This window comes from Brassica rapa, chromosome A02 (genome assembly GCF_000309985.2).
Source record: "Brassica rapa cultivar Chiifu-401-42 chromosome A02, CAAS_Brap_v3.01, whole genome shotgun sequence".
Lineage (NCBI taxonomy): Eukaryota > Viridiplantae > Streptophyta > Magnoliopsida > Brassicales > Brassicaceae > Brassica > Brassica rapa.
In genome coordinates, this window is record NC_024796.2 from 8293475 (window position 1) to 8320256 (window position 26782).

The window sequence follows — 26782 nt, forward strand, 5'->3', positions numbered from 1 at the left end:
AAAAACAAGTTGGTATGTTCTTCAACAAGCTAATTTCGTTGTATCTAGGTTTGAAAGTGCGAAGTTTAAACCTTACTGTTCTCATCAATAAACGATTCGCACATTAGATTTTAGACAATCTATTGTATATCAGGTTGAATTTGGACTTGAAAACTTAGCATTGTCAATTAAGATTAGAAATTTAGAGCATGCCGGCTCAATGGTGTCATGGGTTCCGGAACCAAAAAACTTTAATTTTCAAATTATTATTTTCTTTAAAAAATCTGATAGATATATTTATTTCAAAATACTAGAATTATTTTTAAAATAAACTTATACAAAAAATTATTTTCATATAAAAAAAATTAAACCCCTTTTCTTTTTCCTAATATAAAAAAAAATGGACTCTTATCTATTAAAAAATAAAAACAACGGATTGAGTCCGAAACGGTCGCACTGCTTGCCCCCCTATCTAAACTGACCCTAGAATTAGCCACTGCGTTACTTAACCATGATCTCTCCTTTGTTTGGAAGGGTAAAGTAAACACATAACATTCTGTTGGACACAATCTTTTTTGTACAATTTTAAATTAAATACACTCTTCTATTATAAATTAATTATGGAAATATTATACTATTATCTATGTTTTCTAACAACATAATATTTAATTTTGTGTCCAAAAAATATAAGATTCATTTTTTTTGTCAACGAGTAGGTCTCATTTTTTAATAATTTTTTTATTAATTTTCTTTCAAATTATTTAATTTTATAAAATAGTTGACTAAAAATATTCAAATAATTTAAATATTTAAAATAATAATTTCAGTTAATATGAAATTAATTAAATTAATGGATTTTTATATTTTAATAAATTAAAACTTACATTAATAACCTATATATTTAAAAATATCATTAAATAATTTATATAAAAGTAAATACCAACACCCTCACACGGACTTTTGTGGTTCAAGCTCTGGTTTATATTACAACCAAAACATTAGTGGAGGAACAACGGCTTGCCATTTCCTAATCTATACTATACTAAAAGCAATATATCCTCAAAGGAGAGGGATGCCAACTCAGATTAAAAAATCAGCCAATAAAAATAAATTATAGTGCCACATCATCATTATATTCTCTGTCTCGCGAATATCATCTACGTTTCCTCTTCCTTTTTTTCCCAATAAAGATGGTCTTCCTGTTCATCTTCCTTTCTCTCAGCGTACAATTTTTTACTCCCACAAACTCTTTGTCTGCCTTTCTTTACAATCCAAGCTTTATTCGATTTGAAACCAAAAGGATAACTCAAACCCTATAAATAAGAGAAGTTTGCGATTCCAATCCCCCTACACCGACACCTTCTAATCTTTCATCTACTTGCCAAAAGCCAGACGCCTCCTTCAAGAATGTATTCCTCTGACGTTGTTGTTGCCCAATCAGATATCACTCAACCTTTGATGCTCTCCGATTTGGTAGGACTTCCCAATACATTGTTGGTCGTCTCCTCCTTTTCTGTGGTTCGCTGGGATTCGCGCAACATAAAAAAAAAAGGGGTTACGGGAATCATCCTCCTTTTCCTTGATGAAAAGGTATGGTCTTTTCACAATGTAAAGCATGATTTATTCTATCTTAGTTTTTAAATTAAAAAAAATCTACACTGCGCATGATATAAAGCTTGGATTGTAAAGAGATGTTGAAAAACAAATGTTGACTTCTTCTAGTGATTGCATACGCAGAATTAGGTGATTCAAAGATTCATCCCATCTGCTCGCGCCGATCACTACCGTCCATCTTTAGTGGACGGTTCCATTATAAAACTTGATAGGTATGAAGTTGCAAGATGCACAAATATGTACAATATTACGTTTCATCTCTCAAACACGTATTGATGAACGCCTAACCGCTACTCATGTGATTAACCTTCAGGAATTTATGCTTCAGAAATTCCTGCCATGAGAGAGTTCACAGCCAGGTTACAACTCATTCTTTATAGCGCTAAGACTCAGATTTAAATGTCTGTTAATATTCTGCATAATACATGCTGTCTTCAGCTTGGGAGGTGCAGCAGGAGAGATCGGAACACTTTCATCTCCAACTCTAATCAGCAGGTAGCGCTCAGGCTTACACTATAGTTTAATTGTCCTTTGTCACTTGAAAATAGCATTTGCTATCGTAACTGTATTGACTTTGTGAAGACGTGAGAAGCTGATTTCATTTGCAAAGCGCTGATTGTTGAGGTCCTCCACCAGAATGGCAGGCCGTTCGTTGCTTGCATCGGGTGCAACAGAAGTTGGACAAATGTGGCACTTCTCTTCGTTGCAACAAATGCGTTTCTCCCAACGTTACCGGTGTTACCCAGGCATGCAATTTACATTCTCACACACAGTTTAGATAACACTGAGTTTTAAAAGGATGTTTATTTTTCCAAACCTTTTTGCAGAGGTACCGTGTCGAGCTATCAGTTGATGACGGCAACGATAATGCTATGTTTGTGGTCTTCGACATGGAGAAAACTAAGCTCGCTAAGAGAGATGCTGCTGATCTGGGTGGGTCATGAGCTGTATGTTTTTCTCTTTCACCTACACGCTACATTTGTCTATATTTACAATTGTTACAGTCACCCTGAATGCCTCTAAACCCTGAAACAAACTACAGATGAATGGCGTTGGAGGGCAGGAACTACCGACATGTCTTGAAGAGCTTGCTAGAAAGGAATAATACGTGTCACTTCATACATTTTCACATCAAACCATCGTACCTTCTTCACCGTCTCTACAATAAGAGAAAATAGCTTCTTTGACAACCAAACCAAAACGTTTTCTTCTTGCTAATTTGAAATAACACATTTACAACTATCTCAGAGAGTAGCAGCAACAACCAAGCCCCAGTTGTTGAAGGGGAAGGTGGAGAAACAGCTGCATCTGCCAGAAACACTGCTGCAGCAGGAGACGATGAACCAAATCCTCCCGGTTTTGAAGCGATAGAGAATAGTCGCAAACGCACGCGTGAGTGATAGTTCCAAGCCCGTCCTGCTGTCAACCCCACTTAGCTTTCGTCTGTTTCGAATTTCCTAACTTGCTATGATTTGAATCGATTATATATGATTTTCAACTTTGATTTTTCTCTTAAATTTCTGGCTAAGTCTCTCCCACGAGGAGGACAATTACTAATTTTTTATATTAAAAAGGCAGTGTTGAGTCTGTTGACGGCATTTTGCATATCGATAATGTCCACAACTAAATACATCACTACATGTTTACATAGACTTTCGTAAAGAAACGTAACTCAGAAAAAATTGCATAAATGTCAGCTCTGTATCCATGCATATAGGTTGAGAGCATAAAGCTCTTGATTTTGTTTTTCTTTCTCTTTGAAAAGGAATTTGCGATGTTAAGATGAAAATAAATGCAAACAAACTAGATAGCCATAGTAGGCTACAGTTAAAACAACATTTTTAACACCATAATAAGAATATATACACATACCTACGTAAGTCCAATAAACAAACAAATCACAAAACAATCCATCCATATATCAACAAACACTTACAAAACCTGACAGATGCATTTCGAATATCCGAATGTATCCAAAATAGATTTATATACCTACATATATTACTTATTTTTAGATTTAATGTCCAAATATATAAGATACTTTTAAGTTGTCCAAAATATTTGAAAATATATAAATAGTCAAAATTAAATATCTAAAATAGCTAAAATATATTCAAAACACCAAAATTCTTGAAATGTCTATTGATTTCTTATTCAAATATTCAAATCAAGCCAATTTATATGTTAATTTTTAGGTATTTTGACATATGTTATTCAATTTTATATGTAATATGTTAATTTATTTATAGATTTTGAGAAGATTTAAGCATATAATAAATTTTAAAAATTAAAAAATAAATTAAATTTGTTATCCGAACCCGCAAAGATCCGAACTGGAACCGAAACCGAACCAAAATTTAGAAATATCCAAATGGGGATGAAATCTTCGAATTCAAAAACCAAAACTCGAATAGACCCGAACCGAACTCGAATGGGTACCCGACCGTTCATCCCTAACTCGGCTAATCCACTTTGCAATCTCAAAAGGAATTGCCAAACATGAGTCACTCTTTTATAGATAGAAATATATTCAAAACACCAAAATTCTTGAAATATCTATTGATTTCTTATTCAAATATTCAAATTAAGCCAATTTATATGTTAATTTTTAGGTATTTTGACATATGTTATTCAACTTTATATGCAATATTTTAATTTATTTATAGATTTTGAGAAGATTTAAGCATATAATAAATTTTAAAAATTAAAAAATAATTTAAATTTGTTATCCGAACCCTAACCCGAATCGAGCCCACAAAGATCTGAACCGGAACCGAACCCGAACCAAAATTTAGAAATATCCAAATGGGGATGAAATCTTTGAATTCAAAATCCAAAACTCGAATAGACCCGAACCGAACTCGAATGGGTACCCGACCATTCATCCCTAACTCGGCGAATCCACTTCGCAATCTCAAAAGGAATTCCCAAACATGAGTCACTCTTTTATAGATAGAAACAACACAACACCAACGTTTAAATTTGCTCTACTTTATAATATTTTTTTGGTTTGGTCTTAAACATGACTAATTAATTTGGACTTATCGCTTGAATGGTTTAGGAAAGCAGTTCTGTTTTCTTATCTTACATAAATTGAAAATATGAATTCAATATCACAACAAAATCAAGCTCTAATCAGACACACAACATAATACATCTGTGTATTTTAGTCCATCTCACAGTCTTATACTAAATGGTCGCCTCAATCATAATGTCATTTCCGGAAAAGATTATGAAGACAATCGGCTTGAATTTAACGCCATGGTATTGGAATCAACATATAATCTTTAAAACTCAGCAACAAATACCAAAAACTAAAAGTACTGGTAGAGCTAGACCTAGGCACGGTCTGAACATCATAGACGAGGCTGAAATGAAAAAGATAACAAATGAAATAAAAAATGAAAAAGTGGGAAAAGACATTCAAAACAAAGATTATGGCCAAAATACGAAAAGAATAAATAAGATGAACCAAAAGCTAGATAAAAAAAACATTTTAAATTGGTTCAAATAAAAATTTAGACGACAATTTACGACAACAACAAAATAATAAAACCAGTATCTATATACTCCCCAAAGTTAACCCGAATTTGATTTCACTAAAATCAGTAAAAGATAAGCACGTAAGTATTAATCATTGTGTATCGATCATTCCCACAAAACAATTACATATAATAACCACAAATAAACGTTAATATACAAGTCAAACATAAAATAACGATATGTATCCACAAAAAACTGAACCATAAACACATAAAGCAAGCAGTGGAAAGGGCGAGATTGACAAATATTCTTATGTGATACATGAGAAATAAATATACAAAGAAACAATTAACCGACTGGTTAGAAGTGTTAATCCAAAAATATATAAATGTACTTTCACAACAAATGAAATCCTACTATCAATTATAATATTAATCACATTTAAAAACAAGAAATAAAAATTAATATTCACTTTTATACCAGGAGCAAAATTCTAATCTGATAAAGCAAATGTTGTATCCGGTGGTTTGGGAGAATTTGAACTTCACAAGTCTAACTATTACTCCCTCCGTTTTATAGTAGATGAAGTTTTGGTCATTTGCACACATATTAAGAAATTATTTTTTCTAAACAAGAAATCATTGAAATATAATTTAAAATTAATTTACTTAATTATAAACAAAAAAAATAAAAACACAATTGGCTACACATTTTTGATAAATTTAAAGTTACATAGATATGTTAAACTATCATCTATTATGAAACAAAAACAATCATCTAAAACATTACCTATATTGAAACGAAGGGAGTATATTTAAAATGATACATAATTGTAAATGGGCATCAACTTCAGAAGAAAATAAAAAGTGACATTTATTGAATTCAAAAATGCATTTTCTTATATAAATACATATGTTATAGTATTCCTGCAACCAGAAATGTAATATTATTAAAATAAAAAATAAAATTCATTGTTATAATATCTCCTCTTAAATATATAAGTATATGTTCTTTATTCACCGAAACATAAACATTTAAAATGAAAAATATAAATGAATATATGACACATGAGAGTAAAAAGATTACAAGACATAATACATTACAAACCAATATTACAACAAAGACAAACACAAAAACCCAATTTACTTTACTACATATTTTAAAACTAATCGAAAACAGTGAATAAAAATTAGTATTTACCGCAAGAGGGGGTGTGGCAAGTACCCGCACTCTAATTTGCTTTTTTCCATTATAGTTAGCGCTAAATTTAAATAAATATACTTAAACCTAACATAAAATAAAATATTAAATACATATATCAACATGATCATATTTTCATAACAGACATTTTTCCTTGAGGCTAATGATAGTGTATAAAGCTTCATTTCAATGGCATGAACTCAACTCGCAGATTCTCCACTTTTTCCACACTCACTTTGTGAATGATTCCTTCAATCTTACCTTCTCTATTTCTACAACAATTTCAAATGATGTTAAGTTTTTTTTTTGTAACTCCTGAGTGAGTTTATAGCGTACGATGATAGATTACTACGGATTAAATGGATAGAGAACTCATGTATCAACAATACACAAATCATGAAATAATCCATGCATTGTCTCTTTAGTGTTGTGTATTGTCATATTCGTGCCATCAAGCATCAGCCATTGGCGTCTCTAATGCTTGGGTATGAGTGAAGGCAATATATCTTAGTTAACTTTATTCATTTGCATTTTCATTCACCATCATGTATCCCACATGTAGTTTTAGATATTAAAAATACAAAAATTAAGTTTTAATCCTATCAAATCCAATTTATAATTTTGTAAATTGACCACAATATATATTATATGCATTACTATGTTAAATACAAATATATTTGTCCAGATCCGGGCGTAGCCCGGGAAAATCCCTAGTATTATTAAACAAGCAAAGTATGACTTTACTACTAGTCATAGATAATTTAACTATGATTAAATCTTGAGAACATGTACCATTTTCTAATTTTTAATAGCAAAACTTGGTTTAATTTAATGCTATTTTAGTAATTCGAGTTTCAATTAATTAGAAAAACAAAATTTCGTACTCTCTGTTTCCACACGCTTCTCCCAATCTCTGTTTCTCAGACTGACTCCCAGATCCTCTGCAAAAGCCTTCTTCGATCTCTCTTCCTCCTCGTCGAGATTTCGTTTCTACACATGTAAGTTAACATTTGATTCCTTTCTTTCCCAAACCGATCTCAAACTAGATCAAGATCGACACAAATGTTACAGATTTGAAACAAAAATGATTTTATGATCGGTCTCTGTTTTTTTATGCAGAAGAGAGAGAGAATGACTTTATCTCCTCCTCGGCTTTCAAGAAGCGTGTATCCTCGGAAAATTCCTTCAATTGCGTTTGCTATTGGTGGCTTAACATCCTTCATCATCTTCGCTTCTCTGCTTCTCTTATCACATCCCCTTGGCTCTTCCCTTACTGGTTATCTCTACGGAACTGAGACCACTCAACATCTCGAGTTTCACCATAGTAGCAGCAGAGATACTTCTGATCCAAACCCATCTCCTGACTCCACCATTAACACGCCTCCATTGCTGACACAACATAGAGAGGAGGATAATGAGGCGCTTCCTACAAATCATGTTTCCGTTGAAAAAGAAGATCCAGTAGAAACAGGTGTTGTTGTTGTCTTGTACTAACTTTTTATTTATGTAACATTTTTTTTGGTTTATGATTTTAGCTTCAGTTTCTAAGTTAGTTACCGTTTTTTTTTTTTTGCAGAATGTGATCTGTTTCATGGTAACTGGTTCTATGATCCGAAGGGACCTTTGTACACGAACAACTCTTGTCCTCTTCTGACGCAGATGCAGAACTGTCAGGGCAATGGGAGACCTGACAAGAGCTATGAGAATTGGAGATGGAAACCGTCTCAGTGTGATCTTCCACGGTTCGATGCCAAGAAGTTTCTAGAGCTAATGAGAGGCAAAACACTAGCTTTTATAGGTGATTCCGTTGCTCGTAATCAGATGGAGTCTATGATGTGCCTTCTTTGGCAGGTAACTAGTGTCCCTTTGTCTCTCTTCTTGTTTTGTGTTTGTGAATTAACCTTTTTTTGTTTTAAAGGTAGAAACTCCGGTTAACCGCGGGAACCGGAAGATGCAGAGATGGTATTTCAGGTCATCATCAGTGATGATAGCTCGGATGTGGTCATCTTGGCTCGTCCACCAGTTCAACGAACCGTTTAGTTTTGCTCCACAAGGTGTGACTAAACTCAAGCTCGACCAACCTGATGAGCGTATAATGGAAGCTCTTCCGAAATTCGACGTTGTTGTGCTTTCATCAGGCCACTGGTTCGCTAAACAGTCTGTCTACATTTTAAACGACGAGATTGTTGGAGGCCAGTTATGGTGGCCGGACAAAACTAAGCATGCAAAGGTCAGCAACGTGGAAGCATTTGGGATCTCTGTAGAGACAATCTTGAAGGCAGTAGCTAAACACCCAAGCTACAAGGGTCTGACCATCTTGCGGACTTGGTCGCCTGATCATTACGAGGGCGGTGCTTGGAACACAGGCGGGTCGTGCACGGGTAAAGAAGAGCCTCTCTCTCCTGGGAAGTTGGTCAAAAACGGGTTCACGGAGGTAATGTATGAGCAGCAAGCGAAGGGGTTTCAACGAGCTGTGGAGGATGATAAGGTCGGGAATAGATCGAAGAAGATGAAGCTGATGGATATCACTGAGGCTTTCGGGTATCGCCACGATGGTCATCCTGGTCCGTATAGAAGTCCTGACCCCAAGAAGATCACGAAACGTGGACCGGATGGTCAGCCACCGCCACAAGACTGCTTGCACTGGTGCATGCCCGGGCCGGTGGATACGTGGAATGAGATGGTGCTGGAGATTATAAGGAGAGATATGGAGGGTGGAGGAAGTAGACCATAATCTTGATCTAGGAGCAAAAGAGATCAATATACACTTAGAAGAGAGAAATCTTTATTCATACCACGGATTAACTGATTTAAGGACTTTTAATTATTACAATATGATTATTAGTTACTTGTAAACCCAGTACACTCACTTGTACTTCTGCTTTTTTACGTACAATGTAATTTTTGATTCAAAGAGAAACAAAACAGTTGGTGAAACAGTATTATTCATGTTCATGTAACAATGTTGTTGAATATGTTCTTACAGCAGCTATTCTATGCGTCCACTGCCAAGCCTTCTAGAAGAACATCTAGTCGCAAATGTTGATGATCTTGAAGAGACAAGTGTGAAAGGGATGTCATGTTCGTACATTAGAAACTAAATTTTTCAGAAATAAAAACACCATACAATGTCATAATCAAACTGAGTTATAAGTAACAAGACGGTTTATATCAATTTCATAAAACATTATCAGACACGAACTAATCTGAAGGCTTCTTGCAAGAAAGCTAAGCTGCTTTGCTTTTGGGAACAAGAAGAGGAGAGCTAATGTCTATCCCCATGTGCAGTTCCTGCAATGGTTCTCATAGCAGATACAATGCTAGTGCAATTCTAATCAGGCATCTTCTTTGCTGCAATTTCACGCAGTTGGTCAACTGTTAGTGTTAGGCCTGCCGGGTTGGCTAGTTCGGTTCGGATAAAATTTTGCCAAATTGAACAGTAATTTTTTTTTGTTTAGGTTCGGTTCTTAGGTAGTTCGGTTTCAAAAAATTTACCGAAGTTTTTGGTTTTGCGGTTAATTCGGTTAAATTTTTGGTTTAAATTGAATAATATTTGAAAATTTTTGGTTAATTTTAGTAATTTCGATTCGAATTTTGGTTAGTTCGGTTAGTTCGATTTGCATTTTGGTTTGTTCGGTTAGTTATGTTCGGAATTTTGGTCAAAATTGGTACTGTTTGAATTATTTTTAGAAAACCAAACTAACCGATTACCGAACCAAACTAAAAACCAATTTATTTGTTACCAATCCGAACTTCCGAACTAACCTAGCCGAAAACCACACTTTTCGGTTCGGCAGGTTTGGTTCGGTTAAAATATTTAGTCCCATTAGAGGTCAAGTGTCACTAGTATCTAGAGTCTCATTAGAGGTCACTGTATTCCTTTCGTTCAGTGAAGATGACTTAGGGCATGACTGGTTTTCCCGCTACCACCCGCAAACGCAGCTTTTGCGGTTGGTAGCGGTTGTTGGCGTTTTGCAACAATCGCTCAAACCGTTCCAAACCGTTCCAAACCGCTCCAAATCGCTCTGAACCTCATAAATTCAAAAGCTGGTTCCAGCTAGCGTTTGCGGTTGCGGGCGGTTGCGGGAGGATAAAAAAAATTTCTTTTTTTCCAAAACAATATAAATACAAAAATAAAAATATTCAATAAAAAAATTAAATTAGAATTATAAAAATGCTAAAATATATCTATTAAATTTTAATTAATATTATAAAACTTTAAAATAAAAATATTTTCTATATTTAAAAAAAAATTAAACTATAACTTTCTAAATATAACTTTTATATTTATTATAATATTATTATTTTTGATATTTTTATAATTGTATAAAATGTAAATATTGTTAATTTATTATTTAACCGCTGTTGCACTTGGTAGTTAACCAGTCATAAGTATCCCGCAAACGCACCAATTTTTAACCGCAGAACCAGTCGTACAAATCTCTTAAAACCGCTAGAAACCGCAACCACCCGCATCCGCAAACTCTCGCAACCGCAACCGCAACCGCTGCGGTTAAACCAGTCAGGCCCTTAATTAAAAAAAGCAACTTGTAAAATATATTTATTTTAGGAAGATCCATTTTGAAATATTTTATGAAAAAAGTTTTTTTTGGTATAACTGCTGTAATATATATATATATATATATATATATATATATATATATATATATATATATATGATTAACTTTGAGAGTACAGATAGTCATGATGTAACAACTGATCAATACATCTTGGAACATAGAAATGAAAAACAAAGGAATCTTTATCAATTTTTTGAAAAGTAAAAGTTAAAATATGTGTATTCGTGAATGACTGAGTAACATATGTCATCCAACGTCTAATATCTAGTTTTTTTTTGGTCAACAGTTCAAAATCTATTTTTTGGGTTAACCGTTCAAAATCTAGTTAAATAGTATTTTATCAATTTCCATTTAAGCCAAAAAAGTAAAATTATAATAAATAAAGAAGTCCAACGTTTTGGTACACAAACAAAACGAATTTAAAATTAACTAGATTTTGATCCGCGTTTTGGAAAATGCGGATTTGCTTTCGAAATTAAATATATATTTTTTAAATGAACCGGAACTGAATTTGCCTCAATTTGTTTTTTGTAAATTAGCCAATTTCCGATAAAACACCAAACGTTGTAAATACTTGAACGGTTCCTAAATTTCTAGAATCAAAACACCAAAAACTAAAATGTTCGAACCAAAACCGAAGGACTAATAGTGCATCCAAATTATTTAACTTCTTTTAGTGGGTTGTTTATGTGGTATATAGACGAATTAAAATATAATTAGTGTTTTACATATGTGGATCAAATCTGTAAACCCAGTGGCTGTATATTAGAGTATGTACCAAATGATATGTTTTCACAAAAATCGGATTAATGCCTATTAACTAAATCTAACGAAAATTATGTAAGGTTTGCATTTTATTTCGAAATAAATAAAGTTCTATATTTGGAAGTATTTTTGATATCTCCTTTTTGGCCATCTACAATATCTTAACAAAGTGAAAATAATCATAAATTGGAGATAAAAATCTGACTTGATAACTGAAATTTAAATTGTTTTCTTGTTTTGCTTGAATTTTGTTAGGATGATTATTCAAAATATGGTTAGTATACAAGTAAATTATATATAAACCAATAACAAAACAGCTTTTATTTAAGGTATTAGGTGAAAAAACAAAATATCACTAACAAATATTGTAAAACCTTACTATTAGTAGTTGTTGTCTAAGATATTATAATTTTATTACTATTTATTAATTATTGAAATTTAATAGAGAGTTTAGAGATAAGATATGGTTTATAGTTTATATTTGAACATAAAAATGATTCTTCACATTGTAGTATAGTATTTGTTACAATATACTAACAATTATCGTTATTTTAAATCTTTACATCGAAATGCTCAAAATAACATTTTCATTAAAAACGAAGGTCAACTGGTATAGAATTTTCATATTGTAGTATATTCTTAACATAATAAAGGTTAACAATTTCATCTTTGTTTGTTTAGCCGTAGTCTGTAGTCTGGTGCAATAATTAAGTGGTCATATATACTTTTATTTAAGGTAAATAAGATCCTAGAATTTTTAATTTTTAAGGTAAATAAAATATATTTTGGTAGACAATAATAATTTCCATATATTTTAATTAATATTAAAAAGCAATGGCATTGCTGTAATATTTTTAAAAATTAAAGGTTATTTTTTTTGTACTTCATTTTTAATTGGATAAATGTCAAACACATAGAGGGCAAAGAAACGTGGTAGACGTGATTTATTAAATACTGATTGAATATAATTAATTAGTAAAATAGATAATTTCTGATTGGTTGGTTGTAAATATAGGTCGTAATTAAAAAAAATACGAAAAAGTAGTGGCACACTATTATAAAGAACTCTAACAAATTAGAACATAATCCTAATAGAGATTCTGCTTTGATAGTATATATATAAAAAAATTTGCTCTTCAAGAAGGAACTTCAAATTTAGAGTTCAAACGCTAAATTTGAAATTGAATATTTTTTATTTGCATTTTGATCCTTATAATTAATTGCATATTACATTTATGATTTTTAAGTATTTTCTGATTTATCGTTCTAATCTTTAAATTTTTTGAATATTATAAATATTTCATATTTATTTTTATAAACTCAAATTTTACACATAAAATTAAATAAAAATTTTGAAATAATATTTATAATATTTTAAAACTAGAATTAAACAACAAAAATATTACAAAATAAACTTAATAGAAAAACTTTTTAAAAAGAACATGAAGACATAATCATTATACAAATTTAAATATTACAACAACACTAATAATCTAGTAAATTTGCTATGGAATTTTTAAAAATATTGTCCAAACAATTTTTGTGTAACCGAAGATGGAGTATTACGAAAATAAATTTTATGGAATAATGTGGTATTTTGCTTGTAGATTAAGATTTAATTATGTATTTCTATTTATAATTTTATATTTTAGTGTACGATTTTATTAATTAATATTACTGTAATATTTTTTATATATGTGTTAGTTATTTATAAAAATATTATGTATTTATATTAATTATGACAAGTATTTTGTGATAGATATTTTCATTCTATTTAAGATTTCTATAGATTTTGTGATATATAATTATCACATATTTTTAAGATTTGAAATTAAATTTGAAGTTTTGCTTTTAGAGAAAAACATCTTGAAATTTCAATTATATAACTTTTGCAAACTCTACAATATATAGGTTTTTTTTGTAAATGCTTTTTAGGCGACAATATTTCAGACCTTATTTTTTCGCTTTTTTGGTCTAGTTCGATTTGGAAGCACATAGGTTTGAAATAACATACTTGTTCATCAAAATTATTCACAAGATCTTTAGAAATCTTTACTTCGATTTGGAAGCACATGGGTTTTGAAATAACATACTTTTTCAGACCTAATTTTTTATATTTTCTTACAATAATTATTATATTTAATACTATGTGATAATTATAATTCACAAAATCTTTAGAAATCTGAAATAGCATCAAAATATCTATCACAAACCTTCAGAGATATTAAATAACACAAACATTTACATGATTTTTTGCATGTATAATGTTTGCAAATTTAGCGAGAATAAAATTAAGGGGAAATATAATGAGAAAGAAGAATATTTTTAAAGTCTTTTCTTTGATTGTTTACAGAAGTGTAATTTAATATTCATTTTAAAAAGCTAAAATTCATTGTATCTTTGGAACCATAATACCATTTCTTAGCGCATGATTAACTCCGGTCTCTTAGCCAGAGTTCTTAACTCATGATTTACTATTTTTGTTTTACACTTTTCGGCTAAGAGACGGCTCTTATATCTCTTATTTAAGAGACGGTTCTCAGATTTTCTTAAATTTTATGTAAAAAATCTAAAAAAAGCTAAGAACCGTCTCTTCACCGAATATCTCTTAGCCGAAGCTAAAACTCCAGTCAAGAGATTATAGTTAATCATGGTCTAATAGCAATGACAACTGTCACAAAAGAGCATAAACATTTTCTAGCTGAGATTTGGATTAGTCAACATGTTTTGGTTATAGTCAATGTGGTTTTCTTTTGGTCAATAGTCAATAGTCCATAGTCAATAGTCAATGTAGTTAGATTAGGAAAAAAAAACAAGTAAATATAATTAGATATAGGATGAAAATCTGAAAATAAAGTCCAAGTGCATATAATTATAAAATTGTCCCCTGTCCATTTTAATAAATTTATTCAGCTTTAGCTGTATCCCAAATTCCAAGAATGGTAGGAGTGGATGGTAATATTTTGAAAATTTTCTAGAGTAAATCCATTATTACCAATTTATACATTTTTTTTATTTCTGGTATTTCCCTTTCCTTTTTTTTCCCAACTTTAAATTTATAAATTCAAAATACAATGTACTAAAACTCCTTTGAATGATTTATTTCACATTTTACATATATATCTTTCCATTATCTTCTGAAAACCCTCATTTATCAACATCTCTAAATAAATCTCTCCCAAACTTAACCCACCAGTAGAAAAGAAAAAAGACGAAGACAAAAAAAATCCCATTTTATTTTGCTGGTAATTATGAATGTTTTCATCTGAAATTAAGATTCCGCCATGAACAAACTTTGATCTTTCTCTTGACTAAGTTTTACTTAATTTCACTTGACTTCATCTCCTTTTTTTTTTTTTACTCTTTTGAATCTTACGACCTCTCTGGATCTCTCCCCTCTTTGTATCTCTTGTCTGTACTTTTAAATTCAGAAGCTTGAATCTGTCGTGATCAGCAAGATTCGAGTGTTTTCCTTACTTGTCGGTTTCTCTCCTTACAGAATCTAATGGATGAGAGAGAAGGAACCAGCAGCAGCAGCAACAGCAACAACAACATAACCAGTTTTGGTCTGAATCAACATGTAGCTCCTCCTCCTCCTAATAGTGGGGTCTACCAGATGGGCCCACCACGGTCCGAGAACCCTAACCCTTTTCCGGCAGGACTACCCAACACCAACGCCGCATCCGCATCTGCCTCCGCCGTGGCTGCTACAGCTCCTGAGAACGCTGCTTCTCCTTTCAGCTTAACAATGCCGGTGGGGAATTCTTCTTCTGAGTTGAAGATGAAGAAGAGAGGGAGACCGAGAAAGTATAACCCCGACGGCCCACTAGCCGTGACTCTTTCTCCGATGCCGATCTCCTCCTCTGTCCCGTTGACGACCGGGTTTGCTCCTCCGCAACGAGGAGGACGAGGGCAGGGAAGAGGAAGGGAACGCGGTCAAGCACGTGTAGACCCGCCCAGCAACAACAACAGGCTCACGAATCCTCAGATGTTCGGGTTCAACAACAGTTCTCCTGGTAATGTCTATTATCTCACAATTGTTGGGTTATAAGAATCTTTGTACGTCTCTGTCAGAATCAATACGTGGCTGCTTCTAATGTATCTTAATGCCGTATCGGATCTCTTTGTCTTTTGGGTTGACTTACGAAAAAAAGTTTGAATACGGACAAAAGGTTTTTTTTGAATAAAGCTCGTGAAGTTTTACTGTCCGGTAAACTAGTAACATTCTTTGATGAGTCAGTGGCATAAGCACTGTGACTAAATCTAGTTGCTGCATAAAGGTTTTGACGTGGGACTGTTTGCTGTTTTGGTTCTAGCAACTTGTCAGATTTCAATTTTTATACCTTAATTGTTATTCCTGTTTACTTAACAGTTGTAGGAACTTCAGAAGTTGTCTGTGCAAGTTTTACGCCTCATGTGCTCACAGTAAACGTGGGCGAGGTATGTCTCTGTACTTGTGATTTGCTGAATATTTATAAGCATCAAGTCGGTTTAGTGACCTTAATATTGACAGATTATCTCTATGAGATGATTTACTTTGATACCATATAGGGTTTATAGAACTGGATACTTCATTAGAGTAGTGATTGCACAATATATACATGGATAACAACTAAGACCCTTAGTTACATATTTTGGATATGTTATCCTTTAATGAGTCTCCGAGATTTGTAACTCTTTTTGGATCACTGATTCATAACAGGATGTGACGATGAAGATAATGACATTCTCTCAACAAGGCTCTCGTGCTATCTGCATTCTTTCAGGAAACGGTGCCGTTTCCAGTGTTACACTTCGTCAATCTTTTACATCTGCTGGTACTCTCACTTATGAGGTCTGCTCTCTACCTCTCTCTTGGATTCCTTTAAAGCTTTTTCTTTTCCCTAAACTTAGTTAACAATTTTGTGGTGAGGTCAGGGTCATTTTGAGATTCTTTCTTTGACGGGTTCGTTTATAACAAGCGAGACTGGAGGAATCCGAAGCAGAGCTGGAGGGATGAGTGTGTCTCTTTCAGGACCAGATGGTCATGTCTTTGGTGGTGGACTCTCCGGTCTCTTATTAGCCGCTGGTCCTGTTCAGGTAACTAACTTATACAACATGAGGTGTTGATCTCTCTGATGGACTCAGGTTTTTTGTCTTGTTTTGATGCATTGTTATTTATATTTTTTTTCAGGTGACGGTAGGGACTTTTGAGGCAGGTAAGGAGGAACCTCAGCATCAGCAGATGCAGAATCTAAGAAGGGAGAGACTCGGGATCCCCATGACAACACAAGATTCTAACATCTCATTCGGTGGTGGCTCAGCGGAAGATCCAAAGGCTAGATATGGGCTCAACAAGCCTGTTGTTATTCAGGCACCACCCGTGTCCGCACCACCTGTGTCCCTTCCCCATGAGCCAAACACTAACGCGGCCCAAGGTTACTACACAAACAACACTGCTAACCAAATCAGAGATCTCTTCACTTCTCTCCCAGGAGAGGATGATGAGGATTTTGAAGGTGAAGATGATGATGAAGAATTTGGAAGCGACAGCGAATCTGACACCGAGGTTCCAAACTGATGATTGAGTGAGTTAATATGACATTGATCGTTCTTGATCTTGACCTCTCACTTATTAGAGGGTGTAATCTTTAGGTTGTAGAATTTCAAAACTTAAATGTTTGTGCAAACTCTCTCATTCTTCATTTCAAAGTCAAGCGACTTTTCTTGGTTCGTCTTTGAGTATCTAGGCCTGGGCAAAAAAAAAAAGGAACCTAAGATTTGAACCGGAATCAAATCGAAATATCCCGAAGTCAGAACAGGACCGAAACCTTCAAATACCCGAATGGTTTATGTATTTCCATTTTTGAAATAACAGTAACTGAATCAAAAATTGAACCGCGTACGAGCGGGTATCCATATATTTTTTTTGACATCAAATATAGTAGGGTATATATATATTAACATAACTAAATATATACACATATATGATTGGAAACTCTACTAACAAAGTAACAAGTATCTTAAGTATTTGAAAAAACAAATTATTAAATAAGTATCTGAATTATCCAAAAGTATTTGGAATTATTCACGTATTTTAATTTGAAATATCTAAAATAATCCAAATTAATGGATATTTTTATCCAAATTATCTTAACTGTTCGATAATTTACCCAAAATACTCGATAATTAATCCAAACTACCCGAATTGTACCATAAATACCGAAGAAGGACCAAATGGCATGATTGATGACTTTTATAGTGTTTACCACTCGATAATTGTATAAAAAAAAAGAAGCCGAAAGAATCGGAACGGAAACCAAATGAGAACCGAATTTTTTCCGAATATTTTTTGGCTCCTAAATTTACTATTTGGACCAAAACGAACCCGTACCAAAAATAGGTCACATAGTAAATGGATACCTAAAGCAAACCGAACCAATATCCAAACTGAACCGAACTGATACTCGAAATGCCCCTAAGAGTATCTATCTGCAACATAGCTGTCAGATTTATACCAATGTGTTTTCTCATCGAGTTGACATATCTACTATGGTGAGTATCTATGCTACTTTTTAAAGTGTTCACAAAAGATAATAACTAAGCTAAACCAGCTAAAAGATCCACTCTAACAATTAGACATAGTTACTACAGCTAGTACACGGAAATACACATGATGATATTAGTAAGTATAACATATAAACAACTAAAGTCGGGGATAAGTTCTCTTATATTGGTAAGAAGTGAAATGAAGCCTTGGACATTAGAGAGCATATTCAATGATCCAACACCGGAGATTAAAACCGTAGCTTTAATCATTATGATTTTTTGCTTTACAAATGGAGGTGGTCCACTACCAATTTCTGATCCTTTTAACAGAATAAACACCAAAGAATTTGTAATTTTTCAAACAAAATTTCTTGCAATGATATCACTCAAAACAAGTGGTAAATATTGGAGGAAAACATACTCCACAAAAGAAAAACCAATGTGGATCACTAAGGTTAACCAGCCAACACCAATAATTGGTGAATGAACAATGATCAATTAGCAGCTTCTGCTCCCAGGAAACCTACCTTCATGAAAAATCTCTCTCTAACAATATGACTTAACACATATATTTGGGACGAAAAGAACTTCATAAAAGGGAATAAAGCCCAAATGAACCTGATTCACCGATTTATTCCCAATTGCAAGAAAAATCTAGGTTATGGCTTGACATGAAATAAGTTTTCTTCTTATTTAGGAAACTTCTAGACATTTGATCTATAATATGTAAAAGTAAATCAGTCTTTATTCTTTTTCTAAATAGAGAATTGTAATCAATTTTTTTGTTAAACAAGTGAATGAACAAATATTATAAGTTGTTAAAAATGAGACTATGAATTTGTTGCTAAAATACGTAATGACTATTATATGACTTGGAGTTAAACAAGAATTAAAAGGTAAGTATAGTAAAGTAAAGGTTTTGTTTAAACACTGCATTAATCATCTCGGTATTTCTGTTGAAATCTATCGACAACTTTGTGTAATCTCCTATATATTATTTGAGAAACATTGCAACATTTTTTGTAGCCATGTGTCATTACTAGAATGATTCTTAGAATCCTTAGAGAAATAGGTTGGTCCATCTAAATATATAATAATTTTTTTATTAAACCATAATAAATACATTATTAATGTGCTTCATTATTTCCTTAAATAAGATTACGGAATTGCCTAATGTGGCTAAAGTATATATGACAATTAATGATTTTGAATAATAAAGATTTGATAAAAATAAGTGTGTATTATAATATATATATTTTTTTTTTAATTTTAAGCTATTAAAATAAATTAAACAATCATAGTAACCATATAATAAAAATTAAAAAAAATTATATATATTATATTTTGAATTTTTAAAAACGAGTATAAATTACTAAAACTGTTAAAAAATTTTGTTATGACATGATACAAATAATTAAAAAATAATATAAGTTGAAAGTCTCATTTAATAAGTATCAAAAATAAAATATATATAAATATATGTATCATTTTAAATTAAACTATATGCAATATAAAAATACATAAATATCTTAATTTTGAAATTTACTTTGAACATTTTTTGTTAAAAATTTTGAAAAAATATTGACAACTTAATTTTTTTAAATATTATAAATTACTTAAACCATTAATCCCACAGTGAAAATTTTGTTATCACTAATTTAGACATTGCTATAACAGATACAAATGACAAAAAAATGAGCAAAAAGCATCATTTAATAAATATTAATATTAAAATATACCATATATATGTTACTATCATTTAAATTTAATTATATATCTTATCAAATAAAAAAAATATTTTTTAGATTTATAAAATTTATTTATATGTTCGCACCAATTTAATTATATAAGTAGTAGATAATAACTTTTTAATTATTTAATATATATTTATTATTTTATAATATGTTATAAACATATAATATATAAAATAATTTATATATATAATGTTCATTCCGCGCAAGGCGCGGGTCTTAACCTAGTCGTTTATTGTTGGGAAAGATATAGTAAAACTGGAAGAAGTTCGATAAAAGTCACAATTTTCAGTTAAAGAATTGAAAATGCTTGATATTATCCTTAGTGTTAAATGGTGTTTTTGTCAAATCTTAATTTTTTTAGTCGTTTATCGAAAATACGGTATGCGTTTTCTATTCTTTTAGCTCTTTATTGAGTATTTTCAGGTATTAGGTTGATTTGGATCAGAAAGTGTCAATGCAGAACTGTGCAGATACATCAAAAGTTTAGCAAGGTATAATCATTTCCACTGATGGATTGAGATCAAATTTGGACACATGATAAAAAATTGAGTTAGCTTTCCAATGGAACAAGATTGATGTCGATCCAATGCTTAGATTGAAAGTTTGGCGCGTTTTACTGAAAACTGGTCTGTCTACCATTTCAATAGGAGGAACAAAGAAATATTTGGATTTTCTTTATTTCGGTTTGGTTTAACCCAAATCGACCAGTACGAAAATTAGAACTAAATCTGATATTTTCAGTCATTTTTAGGCCTACGCTTCTTTTTACATTAGTTTTTACATTGTGCCGGCAATTTGTTCTATCACGGAAACGATTCCATACTCTTTTCTAGAGAAAGTTTTTGAACCCCCATTATTATTGATTTCCATTGGTATGATTTATTCAGTGATTCTCTGTATTTTTATTGTCATGTCTGAGTAATTCTTTAGTTAGGTTTAGCGTTTTTCAAGGAAATTCATTGTGGCACACGAGTTGATTCAAAGCCTTGATACAAACTAATTAATTAGTGGTCGGTCCATGGGGTACAGTTGGATACGAGTGGACATGTGGTTCATCACTTGCTTTTTCCAAACGATAGTCTCCTCCTATGTAAGGCTGGTCTGTTGGAAAATACAGAAATCATGCAATGTCTGAAGCTTTATGGAGAGGCTTTGGGACAAATGATCAACACAATGAAATAATCTATTATCTTTGGCGGGAGGATTGATGATCAAAAAGTATAGAACACTGACAAAGAAGAAGGAGAAGGGAGGTATTTAGGCCTCTGGAGGTACTTAATGGACCAAAACGCGACATACTTAGCTATATTCGAGAAAAGCTTCAAGGATGATTACATGCTGGTTTGCGAAGTCTCTTTCTCATGGTGGCGAGGAGATTCTGTTGAAATCAGTATGCCTAGTCCTAGATGTGTATGGTATGTCAATTTCAAGCTGCCCAAATGCAATTAGGGCCATCCTGGTGTGTAGATACTGTTAATAGTGGTGCAGCATGGTTAGCTAGGGACTGTTCTGGCCTGTAGTATGAGTAACTTAAGGCAGAGGAAAGTGATATTTGAATCATCGTCAGGACATCTCCAACTCCACTCTATTTTCAATTCTAAAATAGAATTTAAAGTGAAAATGTTCAAACGATACTCTATTTTTCGTTCTATAATAGAGTGAAAACTAGGTTTACTCCAAATATAGAGTAATTTATTTATTTTTTGTTCATCACTCTATTTTTTACTCTAAAATAGAGTATCATTGGAGCAAACTCCAACTCTATTATAGAGTTATTATAGAGTAAACCATTAGAGATGGTCTCACTAGAATCACATACAACTTTCTTAAACCCAGAGGCATTTCCCTATCTTTCTGAGCTCACCCACAACATCTTAGTGCTCCTCTCCGAGTTTGAGACGTGGCACTGGAGCATGTCCATCAAGATAAGAATAAGATGGCCACACTAATGGCTGAAACTGGAGCATGTCACTTCCAAAATCTGTTCTGGCTCCATCACCTCATTCTTCGGGAAGCTCGTGATGGATAAGGTCTCTCTACCTCTCGATCTGTCAGTGGTTAGTTCTCTTTTTCCCAAACCACTATCTTTTTTTCTCTATCTGTCCTGCGTGAGGGCTTTCTCCCCTCTGGAGTCTTGATCCATGTGTACGCCCTGCCGGCCTTAACACCACGCCAACCAAGCATTGTTGGCTTCAGGCCACAAATTTTATAAGATTTATTGTTCGCCAAAAAATTACAAATGTTTCTTCCTTCTGGTAAGCTTATTACTTTTTGTAAATTTTCTTTTGTAAAAATTTGCAAATCATCCAATTTTTCTTTCTTGCTTGCAATCTCCAAAGTTGAGGACAGACTTTGTGTGTATAGTGTTCTACTTTTCTAGTTTTGGTTATTTAGTTTGTTCACCTGTTTTTCAGCGATACTCTTTCGGTTTTAAAAAGAAGACTAGAATCCTCTCCTTTGGAGCTCCGGCGAAACGTGGTGACGGTGGTAAGTATCGGTGGCTGTGCGAGGATGGGGCGTCCAAGTCGAGGCGGGCGACGCGTGGCGGGCTGATAAACCAGATTCTTACACGTTGTAAAGCTCATGCCTCCTTGACGTGCGTCTAGGTCAAGCCCGGCGTAGCTGTTTGGGCCTTGGACCATTTTTGTTATTTGGGCTTCGGCCGTTTTTTAGTTACCCGTTAGTTCTGTTTTTTAGGTTGTACTTTGGTGTACTCGGGCTTCGGCAGTGGGCTAGGCCCATTTGTTCAATAAAATAACAATTTGGGGGAAAAAAAATCCTCTCCTTCATCATCGTTTAACAATTGGCTCCTTCATCATCTCTCCGACGAATCAAGACGACTCTATCACTAATGAGCTTAAGATCTCTCTGCATCAGCTTAATGAATACATAACCATTTTCAGATTCACTCTAATTTGTATATTTTTACATGCAAAATTAATTTATGGTTTTGAACATCAAAAAATTATTTCAGTATATAATTTCACAGAATAAGTTTATTTAACAATAATGTTCATCTAAACAAATTAAAACTAATATTATTTACATAACATATGCAAAACATCATATATTTTTCTTATAAATAAAAATAAAAATAAAAAAATAACCTGTGCACGCTCGCGGATTCGATTATTCTAGTTACTAATTACAAGTTTACAACGTATACTAAAATAAGCTCATTCAAGTAAGAAACGGTGACCGTCTTGGAAATAACAACAAGCACCACCTGCAATCATAAAACTTATGTACAAACCAGCAAGAGAAACAAGAAGGGATAGTCAAATAAGCGCGGTTCACTTCGAGTAGCTGACTATCACAAATTTAACACCTTTTGTAAATTCCAAAAGAAATACTCCAAATTCAGTGACATGTTGAACTTAATATAGAAATGAGTTTCTTGTTCGAATCAATTTTACATTCAATTAAAAAAAGGTCGAAAAAATGTTGACAAGATAATTTCAGATGACCAGCGTTTGCTAAGATATACTTGGCCACTTGTTTAGCTTTGAGCCTCTGAATGTTTACATTCCAAATTCTTGAGATGCGATAACAAACATTCAGGAACAAAAGTCTGCTTGTTCCAACGAACCATTAATGGGCGCGATGTATCTGAGATGCACAAAGTAGGTGTTAGCGCTAGAAGAAAGCAAAACACACACACATATTAAGGAAACTGAATACTACATACCGACTTAAGCTTGAGAACTCGAAGTGTTAGGGGGTCTGTGATTATGCGGGAAAGTAGATTGCAACACTCCGAAGAACAAGTACACAGCTCTAGATGTTCAAGAAAGGCAAAGGAAGTGCCTGCATGGTATGGAATCTGTAACCGAAGCGAACAAACAAAGTAGAATTAAAATTGACAGAAAACAATTAGGGTTGTGACTTGAGTGATTCCAAATTAACAAAGCTTACGTTTGAAGATTTTGAACACAAAGAGAGATAACGGACTGAGGCAAGAGATCCTATTAGACTCTCGGATTGATCACAAACAGCCTCAACATTCGCCTTGACCAGCTCCGGCATATTTGTGAACAGCAAATAGTTACTGTGACGGTCTCTAATGTTCAGGTACCTTAAGGAAGGAGCATTTATGACAAATCCATGAACACCCGTGGGTTGATGAGATCCCACACGTATATAATCAATCGATAAACTCGTCAAACTAGGCACGTTGATAGTGAAGATCTCCACATTGGAATATCCGGATCGTCTTACAACCAACTCTTCAAGAACTGGACAAATGCTTAGAAGCTTCTGAACAGATTCGTCGCGTGAGAACTTGACGGATAAAAGGCGAAGAGTTTTGAGAGACGACAAGGAACCATTAGGCGGAACATCCACGAGATGTAGCCTGCAGAGTATCAATGTTTCGAGGGTCCCACATGCATAGAAGATACTCGGCAGTTCTAGGGATGTGTAAAGAAACTCGATTCTCAACTCTCTCAAACCGCAAGAAACTGCGGTTTCAACCAAAGAGGAGAACCTATGAAAAGAGTTACTATTTCTGTCACATTCATTACCTGGGATAAGCTTCAAATCCAAGCTCTTTAGAATCTGAGGGTTACTAATAGCCAAAGATCTGGAAACCCATTTGAGAAGAAAGTCGTCGAAGTCTTTATCACCAATCTTGAGTTTAGACCCCAACTTCCATAAAGACCGCCACCGTTGGGACAAGAAACTCGTTGCCATCACTTCCTTAAGAGAAAGTGACGACAGTATTCTTAAGAGCAGATCATCTGGCAGCTGGCTGATAATGTCCCTCCTGTAATTTTCCATTGCTATGAAAGAGGAGACATATTAGCAGAAGTTTATGTTCCCGTCATCAAAGTGTCACCCAAAAATGAAAATAAATAATAAATAATAATGAAAGACGAGCATATTAGCCGGACATACTACACAAAGACTATAGGTTTTCAAATCGAAACCCTGACGAGTTAAATCTATATATTATACTCAACAAAATCCTACAAATGCTTGTTCTTAAAATCAGTTTCTACTTTCTACACAGACAAAAACCAAAGAGATCTGTAGGCTTGCAGAAAAAAAAAAACTAAACACCTCCACTAGAAGTCAAAAATGCACAATCAGAAGCACCAGGAGCGAAACTTTACAACCGATGAAAATGATGCATCACCTTGACCTTAACTGAAAAAAACGGAAGGTAAAACTCACGCATGTAATGATCGTCTTCGTTTATTTTTCTTCGGTTACATAGTTTATGTTTATGTTTCTTGATTTTATCACTAGCGAATGGAAGAAGCTTATCACCAGAGTCTACGTGTTTCTCAGTGGCTTCTTCTGTCGATTTCTTACCTTTTAAAAATAAAATCTTTTTAAAAGGGATTAAATCCTAAATTACAGCTCATCGTAATTTAAATTACGGTCAAAATTATTTATAAATTATATTTGTTTCTCTGAAAGTAATACGATGAATTATTTCAATTTTTATTTATTTGACAGCTAACCATTTAAATTAAAGGAATTTAAAGAATGTTGGCTTATAATTCACTGGGAAAAAGCGGAGAATCGGATGAAGGGAAAGAAGAGAGAGTTGATTCAAGTATGACAAATATTCTATCGAAGCAAAAAGGTATATATACACGTGGATAAATAGGAAATGTTTAGCATGTTTACATTGAGACAGAGAGAGAGATTAAGAGACTGAGAGACTATAGAGTATAATTGAGGTTGGTACTTTCTGGTTAGGGTTTCTCTGGACTTTCTCAGTTCTCTCTTAAACTATCTACTGGTAAGTGTAACACATTTATTAACAAGTTCGATTTCTATCTGGTTTTTAGTTTTCTTTTTAATTCTTCTTAATTTATTTAAATAAGGATAAGTCTTAAGTTGAATAGGTATATGTACGTATATGTTTCAACCTAAGAGGCTAAAGATTATTGTTAGTTTTCATTAGTCTCGTTAGATTATGATTAATATTCTGTTGGTGTTATAAAGGAGAACGTATGTGATCTTCTAAGATTTTGTTTTTGATCATTTAATAAACAAGAGATTTTTTTTCTCTGACAAATCACAATTATATTTCTCTATTATGAATAGAGTCGTCCAAGAACTTAATCAGAGTTTGATTACAGCTTCTTTGATTATCCCAATACGCTGCTGCAACAGTTGGTGACATTCTTGTGAAGCAACAACTAAGGCTGATCTTACATTTACTTGCATTCGTTTCTATTAAAGGTTACTGGAAAGCTAAAAGAAGTCCGCCTGTAATGGAACCTTTCGATGGTCTTCTTGGGTTGGATTCCAACAAAATTCTTTGAGAGAGTCACACACCATTTGGTAATAACTTTTTCACATGTACCACTTATCTTCTCTCGAAACATGTTTAATACACACACATGCATATATAGGCAGAACATTGTAGCCCAAAATCTTGTACAACGAAATATTTTTTTCATTCGGCTATAAATATTACATGCAACGAACAAGATGAAGAAAATGGAGTCATCATTTTCTGGGGACTGGACAAGTTACACTTCAAGGAGGAACACACGTTTGGTTCCGTAACACAAGAAGTTTTTTGGGAGTTTACCATGGGCCAATTTACATTGGAGGGGAAAAAACTGATAACTGTGCCAACGACTGTGCAGTAATTGTTGACTCCGGCAAACCAACGCGGGTAAGAAAATTTAGTGTATATGTGGCGCAGGCACAATAGATAAAGAGAGGTTCGTTTAGTCTTGAGAATATCCGAACTTCAACTGAGCTTTAAGGATTACGTATTCTATCAAATATATATCATAGTAAAACACATTGAAATTGTTTTCTAAACTAGTTATATAACCAGAATTAAAATTATATGTCAAATAAATAAAATAAAATTTCAATATTTATATTAAAAAGCATACAATTATTTTT

At 33.1% G+C, this 26782-nt stretch overlaps 3 protein-coding genes and 1 long non-coding RNA gene across 6 annotated transcripts; 3 read left to right on the top strand and 1 right to left on the bottom strand.

Moving 5' to 3' along the window:
• Positions 1-98: 98 nt before the first annotated feature.
• Positions 99-2560, top strand: LOC117131683. Its single transcript, XR_004454855.1, has 3 exons — positions 99-1805; positions 1907-1952; positions 2032-2560. It is a non-coding gene; the product is annotated as an uncharacterized LOC117131683 (long non-coding RNA).
• Positions 2561-7074: 4514 nt separating this feature from the next.
• Positions 7075-9259, top strand: LOC103852134 (protein YLS7). Its single transcript, XM_009129035.3, has 4 exons — positions 7075-7274; positions 7396-7747; positions 7853-8127; positions 8195-9259. The coding sequence occupies exons 2-4, from the start codon at positions 7408-7410 to the stop codon at positions 9008-9010; spliced, it is 1431 nt and encodes a 476-aa protein (XP_009127283.1). The 5' UTR covers positions 7075-7274; positions 7396-7407; the 3' UTR covers positions 9011-9259.
• A 3813-nt stretch (positions 9260-13072) lies between these two features.
• On the top strand, positions 13073-17475 carry LOC103852135 (AT-hook motif nuclear-localized protein 4). Its single transcript, XM_009129036.2, has 6 exons — positions 13073-14866; positions 15121-15637; positions 15994-16061; positions 16324-16455; positions 16539-16700; positions 16795-17475. Exons 2-6 carry the CDS (start codon positions 15127-15129, stop codon positions 17179-17181), a joined length of 1260 nt encoding a protein of 419 aa, XP_009127284.1. The 5' UTR covers positions 13073-14866; positions 15121-15126; the 3' UTR covers positions 17182-17475.
• Positions 17476-21415: 3940 nt separating this feature from the next.
• LOC103852136 (putative FBD-associated F-box protein At5g56560) lies at positions 21416-25178 on the bottom strand. 3 transcript variants are annotated; one of them, XM_033285155.1, is made up of 4 exons: positions 25079-25178; positions 23819-24684; positions 23592-23726; positions 21416-23512 (listed from the first exon to the last, which is right to left on the bottom strand). In XM_033285155.1, exons 1-4 carry the CDS (start codon positions 25080-25082, stop codon positions 23495-23497), a joined length of 1023 nt encoding a protein of 340 aa, XP_033141046.1. In that variant the 5' UTR covers positions 25083-25178; the 3' UTR covers positions 21416-23494. The 3 variants fall into 3 exon arrangements, with proteins under 3 accessions (XP_033141046.1, XP_033141045.1, XP_033141047.1); XM_033285154.1 differs by having other exon boundaries at positions 21416-23726; XM_033285156.1 differs by having other exon boundaries at positions 21416-23726; positions 25041-25107.
• Between the last annotated feature and the right edge of the window lie 1604 nt (positions 25179-26782).

Coding starts and splice junctions, on each gene's coding strand:
- LOC103852134 (XM_009129035.3), top strand. CDS start 7,408: ATGACTTTATCTCCTCCTCGGCTTTCAAGAAGCGTGTATCCTCGGAAA. Junction 7,748..7,852: donor AGAAGATCCAGTAGAAACAG/GTGTTGTTGTTG, acceptor TTTTTTTTGCAG/AATGTGATCTGTTTCATGGT. Junction 8,128..8,194: donor TGATGTGCCTTCTTTGGCAG/GTAACTAGTGTC, acceptor TTTGTTTTAAAG/GTAGAAACTCCGGTTAACCG.
- LOC103852135 (XM_009129036.2), top strand. CDS start 15,127: ATGGATGAGAGAGAAGGAACCAGCAGCAGCAGCAACAGCAACAACAAC. Junction 15,638..15,993: donor GTTCAACAACAGTTCTCCTG/GTAATGTCTATT, acceptor TTTACTTAACAG/TTGTAGGAACTTCAGAAGTT. Junction 16,701..16,794: donor TAGCCGCTGGTCCTGTTCAG/GTAACTAACTTA, acceptor ATTTTTTTTCAG/GTGACGGTAGGGACTTTTGA.
- LOC103852136 (XM_033285154.1), bottom strand. Junction 23,727..23,818: donor TGTGTTCAAAATCTTCAAAC/GTAAGCTTTGTT, acceptor CTTCGGTTACAG/ATTCCATACCATGCAGGCAC.